The 20,810-nt window shown below is 44.7% G+C and overlaps 1 protein-coding gene across 2 annotated transcripts in view; it reads right to left on the reverse strand.

The window, feature by feature from the left end:
* LOC121287454 (probable phospholipid-transporting ATPase IIA) overlaps nt 1–19,283 on the reverse strand; it is a 213,141-nt gene extending 193,858 nt beyond the window's left edge. For both annotated transcript variants that reach the window (XM_041205352.1, XM_041205351.1), the window contains exon 1: nt 19,158–19,283. In XM_041205352.1, the coding sequence (XP_041061286.1) occupies nt 19,158–19,225 (68 nt within the window). In that variant the 5' untranslated portion in view covers nt 19,226–19,283. The remainder of the gene's footprint in view (nt 1–19,157) is intronic.
* Between the last annotated feature and the right edge of the window lie 1,527 nt (nt 19,284–20,810).

A 20,810-nucleotide genomic window follows, 5' to 3' on the forward strand; every position in this document is an offset into this window, starting at 1 on the left:
CCCCCGCCTCTCCAACTAAACCCCCCTACCCCCACCCCCACCCCCCATGTAGTACTTTCTGTTTTCATAACAGTTTGCCATCTATCCTGTAAGCCAATACTTCTCAAACATGTGTGGTTGAAGGACCCCTTTACAAACAGATAAGTAATTATGGATCCACAATCTAAATTATAAAGTTATATAATATTCATAATAGGAACGTGCTGGACATAAGTGTGTTTAATAATGCGTGGAGGAAAGCAGGTATTTTCATATAGATGTCAACGAGATGGGTGTGCCTGCTTTTCACTGCAGAGTCTATCTTTGGCAGGAGCCCAGAAAAGTCAGGAGGCCAAGGGGAACAGAACATGGAGTAAGCGCTAGGGAAGCAGGAGGAGTACTGGAGCACTGAGGATGCACAGCAGAGAGAGAGCAAGAACATGGTGGGAGCAGAGAAACAGCAGGAGCACTGTGGAAGCACAGCACAGAGAGAACACAGGAGCAGGGAGAGAGCATTTGACAAGCAGGAAGAAGAGGAGCACCGGGGAAGGTGGGTGGGGGGGTCTGCGGTTGGGGAAGGGGGCGGCGGCAGCAGGATCAGATCATATCTCCAGCCCCCATTCACTCTTGACCAGGGTGCCCACCTGCAAGGCCAGCCCAGTGTCAGGGACCCCAGGAAGATTTCTGTTGACCCCAGTTTGAGAACCACTGCTGTAAGCATTCAGCTTCTGAATAATTGTTATGTGGGTTAATAACAAATGCTTTCCTGAAATTCAGAAAAAAGAATGAAAAGAGCAATCATTCCTTTGAATAGCAGCTCATCCCATCCTCAGACTGTTAGAATGTGGTTTACAAACAATGGTTTGCTTTCAAAGTGCAGCCATTGCTGTTAGGTAGGCAGATAATATTCATTCCTTCAATCTTATTCATCAGATCTGTAACCTCAAAGAACTTCAAAAAATTGCATCTGTTTCTTCTGAACTCATGCCAGCTTTTTCTAACAAGATCCTGTCCTTCCAGGTGATCATTTACATCAGAAATTCTCAACATTTTTGTTTTTCCGGTCAGCCCCTCCCCTACCCCAGTAAATCTTCCATAGCCTCCTGTAGCACAAATACTACTTCTGGTTAAAAATTAATTATATAATTAAACATGTATATTTACTATTATTGTCTTGATGTGAAACTTGTTTCTGGTGCTGAGCAACAATCTTGTTAATGTGTGAAGGTACTTTCAACAATCACACACATTTCATGGTCAATGTTCATCCAAGTTCGGTATTTTGTTTTCATTGATGTTGCTGCTGAAAATGCAGCTTCACACAAGTCAGCTGTATTGATTGTGACCAATACTTACAGTGCTGCAGGAGAAGCAGTGCTATATTCAGTTGCACCACAGCCAACATGATCCTGCTTCATATGATGTCTGCACACATGTGCTTTCCAGCAGAGATCATTGGAAGGCAGTCGGCAGTGGGAATCCTGGCTGACTTTATCTTACCCTTCCAACATTTGTTGGAGGTACACTTATTGTTATTCGACTCAGGACAGCTAACTGAGCATAACGTAGGGATCTAACAGGAACACTCATCAAGTAGTATCACATTGGGTTAGTGTATTTATCTAGCAATTCAGCAGTGGAAGAATGTACATTTGCTATATATCTACACGTAATGTACAACACACATTTCTATGTATAGATCCCATATAAGAGGACGTAGGACAGGCATTACATTGGCTATGCTGGCACAACACATCATTTTTGATTTTTGTTTCCAAAATTATGCAGAAGTATATGTCTAAGCTACACGCACATGCACAACCAACTATGAAAACAAACTAGTTCACAGATGTTTGTACAGATTCTCCATAAAGCCAGAAGCTCCTGTGCCACACCTGGCTTAGACAGTACAAATAGTTACACCCTTTCTTTATTCCACACATATATTTTATAGGTAGTTGACTGCGTTTAATGGCCACACCTCAATGCAAATACAAAATACAATTGAAAGCTGCTCATGTTAATTACTTAAGTAGTAGTGTAGGAGGAACCCCAATGAGAGAAAAATGAAAGAGGAGACTGGTTAATCTGGGAAAAGAACAAATGATTGGATTGAAAAAACCGACAACTGAACTGAATTTTGGAGAAATAAAAACCAATTTACAGATGAAAGACAGCTGTTTGTTCAGCTTGGTCACTGTGTTGAGACTTTTTTCTCACAGAGGTAAGTTCTGAAGCAACGTTCAAATTCTTAAAACAAAAGAAAACATCAGCAGTGATAAAATGATGAAATTTATGGATCAAAGGCCATTGAACACAGGTTAAAAGTGTGGAAACAGTCAGCAACGAGCTAAATGAATGAATGGATGAAAAGGCATGTTTCCCTTTTGAAGAAAATGATGGATGAAACAGGTACATGGTAAAAGCTTATTTTAAAGTAGTTACAACTAATCCAGCCTTTATCAGTTTTTAAAAACAAAGGTGGATAAGTTTGATAAACTTATAGAAAACAGTAAATACTCATTGCGGGGAATAGGGAAGGATGGTGTTCAAGGATTGAAAACTATCAAAACAGCTTTCCTGAGGATATTTTTGGTGACTGGAGAAATCACTGAGGGCAATGTGGTAAGTTTTCTTTAACAAAAAACATTCCTCTTGTAGCCAGGGAGAGACAAAGTCATGGTATAGACAGTTCTGGGGCTTGAAGATAGCACTTTACATTTATAAATGAGGATCTGTATCATGTAATTATTTTTTGGCAGATCTTTAAGTTCAGAACCCCTGCTCTACATCATATCCCAAAATTTCATGAACTTTCCCAAAAGCAACTCCAAAGCTCACAATTCTGTAATTTGAGGATTCATCCTTTGCCTGTTGTTGTTTTAAGATGGGGGAGGTGGGAGTGAGAGGGGCAGTGGGTGCAGTCAATGCACATTTGCAACTTTCTAATCCAGTACTAACAAGTGAAGAGTGCACTCAGTAGAGTGCATACTTCCACCAAGCTATGCTAACAATGTAATCCCAATTCTGCAGCTTGTTATTGAGGCTTTTCCCTTGCCTATTTGATGCTCTGTAACTACAAAGCTGAAAAAAATATTTTTATTAAGAGCTTCCATCTCATTGAGGAGGCTTTGGGCCAATCTACATCCAACAACCTGCTCTGAAAATCAGATTTTGACAATAGATTGTCACGCAGCAGCTGAGACAATCCACGTCATTCTAAAACAATCAACACCATTCTAAATAAAACAACCCGTAACAATCTAAAAAAAATCGCCAATTCATCCTATCTCCCAATGTTAATGGATCTTATTTAAAGATTCCAGGATCTGGATCCGCATCTTCACCAAAACCTAATCAATTCTTCCTTCAGCAATCTCCTCAACCAAGCCCACCAGCAGAAATGGATGAAAATGATCGGAGTCTGGTGTCTTATTTACCTTCAGCATCTTAAATCTTTCTACTCTGCCTCCCATTGTGATACAACAGGTTTCCAATCAGCACCCTTTCTCATATCCCTCTCTCTACTCAGGAATGTCTTCACTCTTCTAATAGTAAAATCAGTTACAAAAGTGAAATGGTAGGAAAATCTTGCCCACACTGTTGTATGCATGACAAATTAAGTCAATTTCTTCTCCTCGAGAGCAGTCAACTCATGCTGAATACAGTTCCATGGATACCAATAACTTTCCCTTTTCTTCAACAAAATGTCTGAACCTGAGCCCTGCCTCCTCTTCCTCTCTCCCACACAGAAACATTTTGCAAAATACATTTCTTGATAATGATCACAAACAGGAGCCTTGACCAATTTTCTTCCCCCTAGTCTGAGGAAATTGAAGCAAACTTTAATGTTCCCACTGCTATCCTAACTGGGGTCAGCTAACTGAATGAAGCACTGACATCTTATTGGCCTAGACAGCTCAATTCCATACCATACAGTGCATATGACCACTGAGCCATCACAAGATTCAAGTCATGTCTAAACTTTGGAATTCTGACCAGGGGTTATTTTTGCAATTAATCTATATGAATTAAGAGAAGGGTCCATTTACAAATCATGTTGGCATATCTGCTTAAATCCTGTAGAAAGCACAGGTATGGAAGGTAGAATAAATTTAAGGAGGAGATAGACAGATTTTTAATTAGTAACAGGTTGAAAGGTTATGGGGGGAGGGTGGGAAATTGGAGTTCAGGCTGAAATGAGATCAGCCATGATCGTATTGAATGGCGGGGCAGGCTCGAGGGGCTGAATTGCCTACTCCTGCTCCTAGTTCTTAAGTTCTAATAAGGCCTGGTTTTAATGGAGTCACACAGTTGAATAATGGTCTACTAACCCTCAGTGTTCAAACTCATAATTGAAGAATAGACACATAAGCATGGTACCCAAGAGTAGCTACCATCCACTGAACTGCATCCGCCATACATCACTAAGGTCTGAATTTTTCTGTTGGCTGGCGGACTCGGAGAGAGCATTCACCAGCCAATCACCGCCCGCATTCGGCTCCATGCCAATTAAGGCCTGCCCAGTGTAAGATGTGAGCCATAGCACTCAGCGCTACCTGTGCGGGCGGGGGGAGGAGAAAGTGTCAGGGCCAGCGGTCTTTTACGCACGCGCGCGAAAGAGCACTTCAATCTCCCCGACGCACAGAGCTGCCCCAGGGAGATTGAATCACTATTAAAATGATTAAATAAATGGATTAAAAATTTATTTAAACATGTCCCCTCATGTGGCTGTGTCACATGAGATGGGACATGTTTTTGTATTTAGGAAAAAATTTTAATTTAATTAATAAAAGCTTTAGGCCATGAAGGACGCTTGGCCTTTTCACCTGGCAGCCAGCCTTAAGGTTGGACGGGCAGCGTTAACAATTACATTAAATACTTCCATAGGCCATTTAAATATTGGCAGCTGCGCAGCCAACTCCAGCGCACCCGACGTCATCACATGTCATTTTACGCATCGGCATGTCGGGCCTGCCCCCGCACACCGACTGAAAAATTCAGGCCTAAGTTCCAAACAGCAGAGTGTGAATGGAGGATAACTAGATGAGAAAGAAAGAGGACAAGGCTTGCAGTTATAATTTTGGCTTCTCCCAATGCTATTTGTGAAAACAAGGCAGCTTCCATATGCAGGACCATACCTCCTATGAATCCTATGAATTGAAACTTAAGAGGATCATTTACCATGCTATATGATTAACAATTACTCATTTCTCAAGTGACAAAGCAGAAAAAAAGCACACATCAAAAACTCATCAAATTAACAAGACATTTTGAATCTAGACAGAGTCTTTTTAAGGATTCTGTCTGGAGCATTCCTTTCCCGGTTGAGAATTTTGCCTCACAGCAATGATTTGCAGATAAATAATTGAACCAATCAAACAAGATATGGACAAAGGCCGCAGCACATTTCATCCAGGCAGCTTCTGACCTCAGATCAAAAGCAGGCTTATTACAATAGAAATGTCTTTGAAGAAAACCCAAATTCTCCCAATGAACTGGTATTCAATATTAATTATTTTCATCACAGACGGGAAATGAAACTCTTGTATTTCTATCCAAGGAATTCCATTTTACATCTGACATACCACCACCTCCCAGAAGAAACAGGTGCAAGCAAGTTATCGCATACTATCAAATGTTGCATTGACCAGACAGAATTTCTGTGTAAATGAGGAAGAGGGTCCAAAGATGGATCCTTGGACATTCCAGAACTGACTGTATGAGAGTGGGAACATTATTCAGCAATTCAGTAAATTAAACAATCTCAGAATAGGCTTGTCTAAACTTGTTGGTTATTTCGTAAATTTGATTACTGTTGATTTAAGCGATGTCTTTTTTAACTTCACCAACACTAATTCAGGCAACTTTCCGATCCCCCTTTTTTTCCAATAATTTATATAGTTTTTTCTTTTCCCATCTATTTCCATTATTTTAAAATGTATTTCCATCCATTGTTTTATCTCTAACTTTTAGCCTATTTCAATCCCTTCCCCCGACCCCACCCCAACTAGGGCCATCTGTACCTTGCTCGTCCTGATTTCTGCCCTTAATGTCACCTATTAGCACATTTCTTAGCCAATATCACCACCATCAACATCTCTTTGTCCTTTTGTCTATGACATCTTTTGGTTATCTCCACCTATCGCTGGCCCTCTATCCAGCTCTACTTGTCCCACCCCACCTTAAACTAGCTTATATTTCACTTCTCTTCTATTTTTCCTCAGTTCTGTTGAAGAGTCATACGGACTCAAAATGTTAACTGTGTTCCTCTGCGCAGATGCTGTCAGACCTGCTGAGTTTTTCCAAGTATTTTTATTTTTGTTTTGGATTTCCAGCATCCGCAGTTTTTTGCTTTTACCTTATTTACATTTGTTGTATATTAAAGGTGCTATATAAAATGTCAATGAACTAAATTCAAATTAATGAAAGTGAGTCCACAGTCATTAAATCATTAAAGACAGAGTTCTGACATAGGAGGCAGAATCGTCCCAGATTTGCATTAAGTGCAGTGAGCGGGAGGTAAAAAGGATGTTTTACCTACCAGCCGCAATGGCAGCTTTTCACACCATATCGTCCCAATCCTGCCTCATTAATTATGCATTTCTGGGAAACAGAATTTTTCGATGTTTCAATGGTGGGGTGGCTTTCATTTGCCCATCACACATCACCTTGCCGCTTCATCATGCCGGACACCATATTTAAGGTGCAGCCACACGAACACTTCTCAGTGCTTCCAGCCCAGGAATGCTGCATAGACAATACGGTCCTGAAAGCCAAGAAAACTGCAGTCCTCCAGTTTAGCGATGGGTCCCTCAAGCGTCTTTTGGACGCCGCAGAGGCCCACTGTGATGACCTCCACCCCCACCCTGGTCGCTGGAGGGGCAGCAACATCACCAATCCAGGCAGTGGCGGTCTGCGCCAACGCCCTGCAGAAGAGGACAGCCACCCAGTGCCAAAAGAGGATGAACGATATCCTCGTTCTGCCAGGGTAAGTCACTCATCTCATCACTCAACTCACACTCACAAACCCATCACACATCCACAGGGATCTCAATCACTGCCAGTTCAAGGGACATCACCATTCACTCTCACACACACATCTTCATTGTCCTCATCCCATTCATAGAACCACTCACCTCCCACATATGCCAGCCATATTTACCATCTGGCCTGGTAGGCATCCCGCTGACACTCTCCCCATTTGTATCAATGCAGGACAAGCTGGCACACATCAAGAGGGAGAGGCCGCAGGAGGAATGCCTGAAATCAAGGTCCTCACTGACTTTGAAAACAGAGCCATCCATCCGGCCGGCGACAATCTGGACCATTCCTGTGCTGTAGACGAGGTCAATGGTGCTCTACCAAGTGAGGATCCAGCAGCGCAACATCCATCAGACAACCATGCTGTGAGTGATGTGTCCTGTTTCACAGACCACTGCTATGCACTAATCATCTCTCCTTGCTTTCGCAGGCACATCTGCCAAACAGCCGGTGGAGTTCACAACCCAGGGCCTCCACTCAAGCCACGAGGATACCTCTGAAGTGGAATCTGAAGGCACCCTCATTGAAGACCCATCATAGCGCTCACCTGCTCTCTCCACCAGCGCAGACACACACCTCAATGCGACCTAGCTTTAGAGTAGCCTCAGGGTCATAACCTGATGAGCACATCGCACCCTGAGCCACAGCAGGCAGAGGCAGGGACTTCCCAGGTCTCCGGCACTCGGGAGAACTGCTGGAGGCCAGAAATCTGCTGAGTCCAAGTCAGATGACAAGCCTCTGGACTCAATTACACCTCGGTTGCTGAAGCTGCAAAGGCAAGCTAGGGAACATTAGAAAGGGATGACCGCTGCACTCTTCAGATTGTAAGGCAAGCCTTCAGGCTGAGGTGATTAGCATCTGCGTGCCAATGCACCGAGGTCAACACTGATAGAATGGCGGCCGCCATGGAGACCTTGGTCCAGGACATCGGTCTTACGCTGCTGCGTGGCCTGAACTCCATTGCTGACGTCATAGTTGGCCTCCACAGTATGTACGCAAGAGGGGTACGGGGCAGGTCAATCACACTCCAGCTATCCCTTATGCTCAAGGAGTCAGCTAGGAGCCCTTAGGCACCCCATAGGGAGGAGGATCTGCAGGTGCACACCCCAGGGCAATCCACCCAGGTGACTGCAGGGAGTGTCTGGCCCATCTGAATCTCCTCTTCCTGTGACCCCAACAGCTCCAGGTCCACATGCCCGGAGAGTGCCACTGGCACACAGGACCTGAAAGCAGATTGGGGCTCTCCAGGTCTTGGCCCTCACTCACTGGACACATTAATGATGCCTGCACCTCGAAGGTGCTTGTCATTGCTGCCAGAATGTCATAGGTGGGCATCACAGAGTTCCATCATTCTCTCTGTGTGCTCTCAGCACCTTTAAGATGGGGCTGGCTCCATGTGACCAGTGATGCGGTGATCCTGAAGGAGTCAGGTGCTGAAGGCTGACAAAGGGTCAGGTGCATTTAAAGTTTCACGGCTGTGTCTCCATGAAATGACCTTGATCACAGAGCACAAGTGAGCTGCCCTCAGCCAGACAGGAGTCGGACATTCACAGAGGCTGTGAAGATTGTGGAGTGTCCTCACTGCATGTCGTCATCATCCTCCTGGAAAGGAGCAAATATTAAGGCCTCTGCTGTGTCTCTATGACAGGAGCCTTATCACAGAGGATATGTGTACTGCCAACAGCCAGACTGAAGTCAAACGTTCACAGGTATAATGTGAGCACCTTTGGTGTCTCCTCACTGTATGTCGTCATCAACCACCACAAATCAAGCAGTTATGAGGCTTCCCGAGCGCCCATCTCGTCTGGCCTGTGCAATGGCCTCATCGTTACCTTCGAGGACCTCCTCACCCTCATCCTCATCAATGTCTTCCTCATTAGAGGGCACTCCCAGCTCCTCCATCTCCTCCTCAGCCAGCTCTTCCCCCCATTGCAGCACCAGGTTGTAAAGGGCGCAGCAGATGACGACGATGCGTGACACCCTCCGTGGATTATATTGCAGGGCTCCACCAGGCCGGTCCAGGTGCCTCATTTTCAACGTCCTGATGGTCTGATCCACCAAGTTGAGAGTTGCAGCATGAGCCTCTTTATACCTTCGCTCTGCTGCAGTCTGAGGCTGCCACACAGATGCCATCAGCCAGGGTCTCTGCGGGTAGCTCTTGTCCCAGAGGAGCCATCCCTGCAGCTTCTGTGGGCCCTGGAAGACCTCAGCGATCTGTGACCAACTGAGAATGTGGGATTCATGGACACTCCCTGGAAACTGTGCACAGACCCAGCTGACGCAGTCGACTGCTTGTTGCCATGGAGATCTGAGCACCATGTGAGTGCAGTCGATGGTACCCTGCACCTGTGGGAAACCTGAGATCCAGACAAATCCCAATGCACTTACATCCCGGGTGAAATGCACAAAGTTGTGTGCCTTCATAAAGACAGCATCTGTGACCTCATGGATATATTTGTGGGTGGAGGCTTGTGATATCCCAGAGGTCACCTGTGGAGCCCCAAAAGGAGGCATTGTCATAAAAAATGAGTGCCATGGTCACTTTCACGTCCACGGGCAGTGGATGCCCTCCATGTCCCCGTGGTGCCAAATCCTGCAGAGCTGGCGGATGTGACCAACCAGTTCCCTGGGCATGCAACACTGGTTCTCAGTCATCTGTAGGAGTGGAAGGCGGAGTCTATAGACCCTGGGTCTAGCTGTGGCTCTTCAGCAGTGTGTGCGGGAGCCCCAGCCACCCTTTCTTCCTGAGAGTTCTGATCCCCACTCTGCCCAGCCAGGCACCTCCATTGCTCTCATCCCCTTCATCTCTGCTCTCTGTACGCCACGAGGCATATAGTTAGGTCACCAGGCTCCACGCTCCTACAGAATGAAAGAGAGAGACACGTGTGTTAGCTTGGGTATTCTAAGGACCTCTCTTGGTTAAATCTGAAGGCCCCTTAACACATCTTGGAGAGTGCTGGCCACCACTTGGATGCCCGGATGCATGGCTGCCCGACACCCCACACTCCTCTGCCCCAGTCAACCTGACCGACTGGTGGCAGCTTTGCCCACTGGACTGCTTGCTGTGCTCTCAGCTCAGGCATTCTCCTAACCCGCACTGCAAGACTGCGCTGTTAGCTGTTAGCTTGAACCATGGGGAGACTGGTCCAAACCAGGATGATGACATTGCAAGGGGCTGTGAGCGCCTCCACCAGTGACTGCTCCACATCAGCTTTAGCAAGGAGATTGTGCAATGTGCCCAGTTCTCCAGCTGCACTGCAGTCCACTAAAACGCTCATTAGTTTGCAGTGTGCGCTTGAGGGGTGAAAAGTTCAGGCACATTTGGTGGCACTTTCATGCCTCTGCGTTGCTTGAGCGGGCAGATAAGCTAGAGACCCGTCTCCAAGCTTGTCAATGTGACTGCATCTGAACTGTCTCAGCCGCGGAGGAATGGTCATTTCATGCAAGGTTTCCCTGATGCGTGGCCACTTCCTACCCCACACTACCATCAGCCGCAGTGCAGCCTTTGCCCATCCCACCAAGTTACCTAAATCACAGTGCACCCCTTACACCCACCCCTGCCGCACAACTCACCTCAACCACAGGGCAGCCTTTGCCCTGGCACCGCACTGTCAGCCAGCCGGAAAAAAGCGACTTGCCTCTGCCCTTGCCTGAATGCACGGCACCTCAATCTTGAAGTGCAACAGGCGATCCTGGCAAGCGCTGGGCAATGTTACTTGGCACTCATCTCCGAGTTCCCATCGAAGTGCAGCCTACCATCTTATCTATGCTATTATGAAACACCTTGGCATGCAATCACGGCGACATGTTCAGATGATCCAGCATGGAGGGTTGACTCCAGTAGGCTTATAATGATAGGCAGGTATACCATAAAACATAGGAGCAGAAATTTGGCCATTCGGCCCATCGAGTCCGCTCCGCCATTCAATCATGGCTGATTAGTTTCTCAACCCCTTTCTCCCGCCTTCTCCCCGTAATCTTTGATTCCCTTACCAATCAAGAACCTAACTATCTCCGTCTTAAATACACTCAATGAACTGGCCTCCACAGACTTCTGTGGCAATGAATTCCATAGATTCACCACTCTCTGGCTAAAGAAGTTTCTCTTCATCTCTGTTCTAAAAGCTCTGAGGCTGTGCCCTCAGGTTCTAGTCTCTCCTACTAATGGAAACAGCTCCCCACGTCCACTCTATCCAGGCCTTTCAGTATTCTGTAAGTTTCAATCAGATCCCCCCTCATCCTTCTAAACTCCATTGAGTATAGACCCAGAGTCCTCAAACGTTCCTCAGAAGCCTTTCATTCCTGGGATCATTCTCATGAACCTCCCCTGGACCCTCTCCAGGGCCAGCACATCCTTCCTGAGATACGAGGCCCAAAATTGCTCACAATATTCTAAATGTGGTCTGACCAGAGCCTTATAAAGCCTCAGCAGCACATCCCTGCTTTTATATTCTAGTCCACTCGAAATAAATGCCAGCATTGCATTTGCCTTCCTAACTACCGACTCAACCTGCAAGTTAACCTTAAGAGAATCCTGGACTAGGAATCCCAAGTCCCTTTGTACTCCAGATTTCTAAATTCTCTCCCCATTTAGAAAATAGTCCATGCCTCTGTTCTTTCTACCAAAGTGCATGACCTCACACTTCCCCACGTTGTATTCCATCTGCCACTTCTTTGCCCATTCTCCTAACCTGTCTAAATCCTTCTGCAACCTCCCCGCCTCCTCAATAATACCTGTCCCTCCACCTATCTTTGTATCATCTGCAAACTTAGCCAGAATGCCCTCAATTCCTTCATCTAGATCATTAATGTATAAAGTGAAAAGTTGTGGTCCCAACACTGACCCCTGTGGAACTTCACTAGTCACCAGTCACCATCCTGAGAAGGACCCCCTTATCCCCACTCTCTGCCTCCTGCCAGACAGCCAACTTCTAGTACCTTGCCTCTAACACCATGGGCTCTTATCTAAATGAGCAGCCTCATGTGAGGCACCTTGTCAAAGGCCTTCTGGAAGTCCAAGTAGATAACAGCCATTGGTTCTCCTTTGTCTGACCTGCTCATTACCTCCTCAAAGAATTATAACAGGTTTGTCACAATGAGGTTCCCGAAGTCTGATGGTGGGAAACGTGGCCCACCATTGACGGGCAGAGCGGACAATTGAAAACTGGTTTCACAACATCTTGAAACTGATTTTTGGCCTTCTCGCCATATTGTCCACTCATGCCACTAAACATGCCCAATGCCAGCAGGCATGAAAAATTCTGCCCAGGGTCTACACTTGAAGATTTAAACTATATCTTCTGCTTATGGATTCTAGTAGACCTGGATTTCAACATTTTCTGTTTTTATTTCAGATGTTATATGGTGTGTTCTTTTCAGTGGAACAGGAAGCAATTTCAGGAATTGAATAAACAAAATAAGTGAAAATTCCTCTTCATTCAAATTTATTTACTTCAAGCTATCATAACTGACTTACAATGCTGGGTCTCTTAATCAATTATTTCTGATACCCGTTATATTAATGGAACTTGTGTACTGTCATTCTGTAAAACATTTGCAATCTTAGGTTGCCTGAATCTCAGCCATGTAATTCTGCACTGAAATTATTTGGAAGTCTCACTTTTCCCATTCAGTGCAACAGTACCAAAACTGTAAGTTGCAAGTTGCTAAAGCAATAGGATCCAGTACACTTGATCCTCAATGAAGATGTAAAATGAAAGTCCAACTTGGAAAGGTTCCAGAAAAGGCCTAAATCCATCGCTAGCAACTATGAAAAATGATGTACTGAACTGCTGATGTCCCCTTCAATGCTACTGAGAATTCCAAGTCTCTCTAAGCTAGGCTTTCACACCTAAGAAAGTCCTTATGACTAATCGCTAAAAAGCAATTTCATATCACATCAAATCACCACCCACTATAAAACAAATACTGTATGTACCTTCTCATGTATTTAATGGAGCTATGTCGTCTAAAATTGTTCTTTCACAATATAACAAACAAAAATGGTATTGCCAACTCCAATACCATTAAGTACAATTAAGCTGCATTTACACTTAAAATCTGCCCATTGTTGGTGCACAAGACACAGTCTAATTTACAAACCTTACAATCTCTCTAACATGGAAACATCATAAACAGATGCTGTGGTGCAAGAAATAAAGCAAGAAATATGATTAAAATAACATAGACCAAAATTCTGAACTAGATAGATCCTATATTTAAACATTCGTAAATCACACTATCATCTTTTGTTTATCTTTTTCTCATCTACACAAATAAATATAAAGACGCAGAAAAAAAAGGCAGAAACTAGAGTCCTATCTTGTCTATTTCATTCTGATAGTTTAGCATTTGACTTTTTTTTCTCAGCTTTTGTTGCTAATTTCCTTTTCAACTGTTTACTTACTTGTAGTTTCCGGATTTTCCACATTCATCTTTGTATGCTCACAAGTTTGCTTCTCAGCCCACTTCCCCTCTTAAGGATAGGTTTTTTTTTTCATTCATTCATGGGATGTGGGCATTGCTGGCTGGGCCATCATTTATTGCCCATCCCTATTTGCCCTTGAGAAGCTGGTGGTGAGCTGCTTTCTTGAACCACTGCAGCCCCTATGGTGTAGGAACACCCACAGTGTTGTTTGGAATGGAGTTACAGGATTTTGACCCAGAGACAGTGAAGGAACAGTGATATATTTCCAGGTCTGGATGCTGAATGACTTGGAGGGAAATTTGCAGGTGGTAGTGTTCCCATGTGTATGCTGCCCTTGTCCTTCTAGATGGTAGCAGTCATGGGTTTGGAAGGTGCTGTCCAAGAAGCCTTGGTGAGTTCCTGCAGTGCATCTTGTAGATGGTACACCCTGCTGCTACTCTGCGTTAGTGGTGAAGGGAGTGAATGTTTGTGGATGGGGTGCCAATCAAGCAGGTTGTTTTGCCCTGGGAGGTCTCAAGCTTGAGTGTTATTGGAGGTAAACTCATCCAGGCAACTGGGGAGTATTCCATCACACTCTTGACTTGTGCCTTGTAAATGGTAGACAGGCTTTCGGGAGTCAGGAGTGGAGTTACTCACTGCAGGATTCCTAGCCTCTGACCTACTCTTGTAGCCACAGTATTTCTATGGCTATTCCTGTTCAGTATCTGGTTGATGGTAACCCCCAGGATGTTGATAGTGGGGATTTCAGCAATAATAATGCCATTGAATGACACGGGCTGATGGTCAGATTCTCTCTTGTTGGAGATGGTCATTGCCTGGCACTTGTGTGGCACGTATGTTTCTTGCCACTTGTCAGCCCAAGCCTGGATATTGTCCAGGTCTTGCAGCATTTGGGCATGGACTGCATCAGTATCTGAGGAGTCGAGGATGTGAAATGTTCAGAACCAATCAGCAGCGAACATCCCCAATTCTGACCTTAGGATGGAGAGAAGGTCACTGATGAAGCAGCTGAGGATTGTTAGGCCTAAGACACTACCCTGAGGAACTCCTGCAGTGATTTCCTGGAACTGAGATAATTGACCTTCAACAATCAGAACCATCTTCTTTTGTGCTAGGTATGACTCCAACCAGAGTTTTCCCCCTGATTCCCATTAACTCTAGTTTTGCTCAGGCTCCTCGATGCCACACTCAAATGCTGCCTTGATGTCAAGGGCAGTCACTCTCACCTCATCTCTGGAGTTCAGCACTTTTGTCCATGTTTGAACCAAGGCTGTAATGAGGTCAGGAGCTGAGTGGCCCTAGCTGAACCCAAACTAAGCATCAGTGAGCAGGTTATTACTAAGCAAGTACCGTTTGTTAGCAATGTTGACATCTTCCATCACTTTACTGATAATGGAGAGTACACTGATAGGGCGGTAATTGGCCGGATTGGATTTATCCTGCTTTTTGTGTACAGGACATATCTCGGCAATTTTCCACATAGCCGGGTAGATGCCAGTGTTACAGTAGTAATGGAACAGCTTGGCTAGGGGTGCAGCAAGTTCTGGAGCAAAAGTCTTCAGTGCAATTGTCGGAATATTGTCAAGGGCCATAGCCTTTGCAGTATCCAATGCCTTCAGCCGTATCTTGATATCAGATGGAGTGAATCAAACTGGCTGAAGATTGGCATCTGTGATGCTGGAGACCTCCAGGGGAGATTGAGATGGATCATCCACTCGGGACTTCTGGCTAAAGATTGTAGCGAATGCTTCAGGCTTATCTGTTGCACTGATGTGCTGGGCTCCTGCATCATTGAGGATGGGAATGTTTTGTGCATGCTCCTCCTCCAGTGAGTTGTTTAATTGTCCACCACCTCACAACTAGATGTGGCAGGACTGTAGAGCTTAGATCTGATCCTATGGTTGTGGAATCACTTAACTCTGTCTATCACTTGCTGCTTATGCTGTTTGTAATGCAAGTAGTCCTGTGCTGTAGTTTCACCAGGTTGACACCTCATTTTTACGTATGTCTGGTGCTGCTCCTGGCATGCCCTCCTGCACTCTTCATTGAACCAGGATTTATCATCTGGCTTGATGGTAATGGTAGAGTGTGGGACACACCAGGTCATAAGGTTGATGCTGCTGCTGATGGCCTACAGCACCTCATGGTTGCCAGTTTTGAGTTGCTAGATCTGTTCGAAATCTATCCCATTTTATCTTGGTGGTAGTGCCACACAACATGATGGAGGGTATCCTCAGTAGGAAGACGAGACTTCATCTCCACAAGGACTGTGCAGTGGTCACTCCTACTGATATTGTCATGGACAGATACATCTGCGGCAGGCAGGTCGGTGAGGATGACGTCAAGTATGCTCTCCCTCTGGTTGGTGAGCTGTTCCATGACTACGTCAGGCAGTTGCTTGACTAGTCTGTGGGACGGCTCTCCCAATTTTGACAGAAGCCCCCAGATGTTAGTAAAAAGGACTCTGCAGTGTTGACAGGGCTGTCTTTGCCATTGTCATTTCAAGTGCCTAGGTCGAAGCCAGGTTTCATTCCTTTGAGGCTTTTTAATAGTTTGATACAACTGCGTGGTTTGCTAGGCCATCTCAGAAGGAAATTAAGAGTCAAATAGGTAAGGATGGCAGATTTCCTTCCCTAAAGGGGTATTAGTGAACCAGAAGGGTTTTTACAACACTCAACAATAGTTTCTTAGTCATCATTAGACTCTTAATTCCAGATTTTTACTGAATTCATATTTCACCATCTGCCATGATGGGATTCCAACCCAGGTCCCCAGGCCATTACTCTGGGACTCTGAATTATTAGTACAAGGACAATACCACTATGCCTAAGTATACATATTGCAACAAGAATCCAAAGTTATCATGGAAAGCACACAGGATATCTTAGCTGCATATATTCTCCAAGAATCTCAGCACTGAAGACAGCTGACTTGAGTACTTAAAGCCCTGTGTATCAGGTAAGCTCAGGAATTTCTTCTCCTTAGCAGTTATTTTTCACAGGAGTTCCTACAGTGATGCAAGCACCAAAACTCCATTTATAAGCAGAGCTTGATCACAGAGTTAATTTTAACCAGACTACTTTTTTTGCAATGAATAGAAATGATTTTGCATCTAAATGAAAATTGTCACCAGAGCTTAACTTTGTGATCTCCATACAAATTTAGAGCATTAGCAAATGCATGGACATTTATTCAGCTGTAATAAGGGCATAAAGTGACAAGGGCTGAACACAAATCATAATTTTTACTCCGAAGCAAGCCTTTGTCTGGAGACAAAAACTATTTATCCTACAAGAAGTTTGACTGCATTTGACTGCACTGCCGATTGCAAACTGCATTCATTCATATCCGAGTCTAAGTGCTGCATTCATTTGAGTCTAAATTCACATATATTTACAATTATTTCCATCTCTAGTCCAAATTAGTTTTTCTATTTTAGAATTATATTTTGCTGGCATGTTTATGATTTGTTGTCAGATGACTGTTACAAGCAGATTTCAAAACAAGGTTTTAAGACCGTGTCATGTTAGAACTTAAACTTCAACCCAAAGAGACTGGAATAAACCAATTAGAACTGAACCTGACACAACAGAGAAGCGCTCTCTTAAAAGCTCTAGGCATCACTTATTTTCTGTTTTAAAGGGAGCTGCTAATAACACTTGTCCAAAGTACTCAATTCTTTTACTGTGGAGATCAAGGTAATACCTCATGGCACAAAATGTCACTCTTTGGACAGGATATTCCCACAGACTGTCAGGACTTGACATTGAGATCAAATGGTGATCCCGGGCTCACACTTGCCAGCAGCCAAACCGACTGAGCTGTTTTCCTGGAGGTCGCCTCCTAATTTGCCATCTCTGTGCTCATTGTCCAATTGAAGATGGCAGGTGCAGCTTCCAAATCTGGAGGACCAATAGAAGGCCATCCAGCACTGAAAGCTCAGCAAACCCACTGTCATAGGTTGGAAGGCACGACGATACCTCAGGCCAGAAACGGGTGATGTAAGAAAGCCCAAAGGGGTGAGGGCCATCAGGCAGGAGGAGCTAGCTCCTACCCCCCACCCCCACCACAGTCATGGACACTGCCATGATTGAGGCCATTTACTGCATGGTATCTTCTCCATGAACTAAATCCTCTGGCTCCAATGACCCGCCAGCCTGCCACAAGCAAGGAGGCCACCTCCATTCAGCTGATGGTCTCCGCACTGTGCAGCCACTTACAACACCCCCCACCCTTCAAAATCTTTTGTGCAGATTGCCATCCTCACCACAGGGTTGGGAAAAATTCAGCCTTTTGCTTCTGGCTCTAAAGGGAAGGACACAGCTAAAAAAGCAAAGGTTTACTCACTAGTGCAAAAGGAAGCACTCTTGCAGTTGATAATGGTGAACATGTATCGTGCCTCAAAAATGAAAGAGCGCTACAAGGCACGTTGTAAACAAATATGTTCCAACTTGTGGAAAACTGCAACCGCAGATTATTGATGCTTTGTGTGTCCAACTCGAGAGGATAGCTCCAAACACGATCAGAAAGCAAGTTCAATGGTCTGACAGGGTGTCACACAAGCCTATTGTTTTTAAATTGCAGTTTGAAGGGGTTTGCAGAGGGCTGCAGGTTTAAGCTGGTATTTATTTATCAGAACACGCTCTCGCCAGAGAAGGGTTGAAACCAGCAATTTTTTTTTTTGCGGGGTGTGAGAGCAGCAAACAGCTAAAGCGATGTTCGCGATTGTAGAAGCGAGTGGCACACACGCTCCACCCTGAAACCAGGGTACGTGACAGTACCATGAGATCATCATTGGGTCAACCCCTGGGCTTATCCAGTTCCCAGAGCACCCCACACCCCCCAAAAAAAAATCTTTTAGCAAATCAGTTTCCCGTCCTGGAATATGATGTCGCTCTCTAAATATCAGAATCTTCGATTGTTGGTGAGGGGCAATTTCATCTCATTTCATACATGTTGGCGTTATTATTGAAGGGTGCGCCGCACTCAATGGCGGTACACCAGGAAGAACCTGCCAGGAAATCCTTCCCTACCACAAGCAAACTGAGCCCAGACACAGGCAACGTCTATCGAAAATAAAATGTAAATGCCTCCAACTCGGTCAGCTTTCCTCACTACGTACACAAAGTCTAAATTACAAGTGCACTTTACAAAAAATATACGCCAAAAAAAAATTTGTACACAAAAGAAATCTCTGCCGCTCTCCCTAAGAATTTGCCTCTCTGGTGTCTGACAGAGGAGGAATCCAGGCGACCCGCTTTCCCAGTCGTCAGCAGTCTTTCCCCGTTACGAAATACGCCTGATATTCCCCGGCTGAGTGCTACGCATCTTTTCTTTATTATTATTTATCTCGTTATTATAAATAACCCGATGACAGTCTCCCTCAGCTCTGCCCGCCTGTCTGAATGGATTGAGCTTACACACTGGGGAAGGGAGCGTGGAGGGAGAAGGTAACCCGTCACTGCTGGGATGGTGCCGGCCTCCAGATCACAACATTGTTCCCCCAAATAATGGTAACCGAAAATACAACATCCATCGCCAGCTCAGCCTCTGTGTAAAAGCAGGGAGCTTACACCCTGTACTCACAAATTCCGAGTTGTATCACAGAATTTATTGTATTGAAAAAAAAACCTTTAATCTAAAAAAAACCCCCAGACAACTGCAGCGAACTCGCCGGGTTTCTAAGCAGTTGTGGCTTGTCTCTTACCCGCTCCTCTGTTTGGAGTCGTGGATTTTCTTGAGGCGAACAGGCTGCAGAGGGATACTATCCGACATGTTTGCAGCACTGTCTGTCTTTGCCAATCTAATGCTGGGTGGTGTAGTCTGCTGTCTACCCGGCAGCCTCTCTCTCCTTTTCTCTCCCTCCCTCCCTCTGTCTTGTTTGTCAGCCTGTCAGGGTCAAACGTACAATGTGGATAACAGCCATGGCAACGATTGAAGGTAGCTTTATGGATTGAGTTTAGAAATAAAAAAAGGGGCAGTCACGCTACTGGGAGGATACTACAGACCCCCAAATAGTGAAAGGGAGATAGAAGAACAAATGTGTAGGCAAGTTTCTGCTTGTAAGAACAAGTGGTCAATAATAGTAGGAGGCTTCAACTATCCTAATATCAACTGGGATTCAAACAGTATAAGGGGCACTGAGGGAGAAAAATTCATGCAGTGTGTCCAGGAAAATTTTTTCAACCAGTTAGTGACAAACCCAACGAGAGGAGATGCAATTCTAGGCCTAGTCTTGGGGAACGAAGAAAGGCAAGCGGGTGAAGTGACAGTTGGCAACCATATTGGGGACAGTGATCACAATTCAGTTAGATTTAGCATTACCATGGAAAAGGACAGAGATAAGGCGGGAGTAAAAGTCTTGAACTGGGGGAAGGCAATTTTTTTGCAGAAATGAGAAGGGACTTAGCTGAAGTGGACTGGACAGCACCGCTGGAGGATAAAACAGTGGAAAACCAGTGGGAAGCACTAAAAAGCGAGAACCTAACTGTACAAAGTAAACATGTCCCCTACAAAAATAAGAGTGGTACTACCAAATCTAGACCTCCCTGGTTGTCTAGAGGAATACAGGGGAAGATCAAACAGAAAAAGAAAGTATACGATAGGCACAAAGAACTAAGCACTGCAGATAGCCTAGATGAATATAGGAAGTGCAGGGATGAAGTAAAAAAGGAAATAAGGAAATCAAAGAGAGGGCATGAAAAAAGATTAGCAAGTAAAGTTAAAGATAACCCAAAGATGTTTTACCAATACATTAATGCTAAAAGGTTAGTTAAAGGAAAAAGTGGGACCTATCAGAAATGAAGATAGAAACTTATGTGTAGATGCAGAGGCTTTGGAAGGGTTTTGAATGAATATTTTGCTCCATGTTTACGAAGGAAAGGGAGGATGTAGGTATAGTAGTCCAGGAGGAACACTGTGAGATATTGGACGGGATAGACATAAAGAGAGAGGAAGTACTCAAAGGATTGAAATCCTTGAAAGTTGAAAAGTCACCAGGGCCAGATGGATTGTTTCCGAGGCTGCTGAAGGAATTTAGGGAGGAGATAGTAGATGCTCTGAGGATGATTTTCCAATCTTCACTAGATACAGGGGAGGTACTGGAGGACTGGAGAAATGCAAACGTAGTTCCATTGTTTAAAAAAGGATCAAAGGAAATGCCAAACAATTATAGACCAGTCTTACATGGGTGGTGACCAAATTAGTAGAATCAATCCTGAGAGATAGGATTAACTGTCAAGTGGAAAGGCATGGACTAGTCAGGGATGGACAGCATGGATTTGTTAAAAGAAGGTCTTGCCTCACAAATTTGATTGAATTCTTTGAGGAAGTGACAAGAAGGGTTGATGAAGGTAGTGCA

This window comes from Carcharodon carcharias, chromosome 14, assembly GCF_017639515.1.
Source record: "Carcharodon carcharias isolate sCarCar2 chromosome 14, sCarCar2.pri, whole genome shotgun sequence".
NCBI classification, from domain to species: Eukaryota; Metazoa; Chordata; class Chondrichthyes; order Lamniformes; family Lamnidae; genus Carcharodon; species Carcharodon carcharias.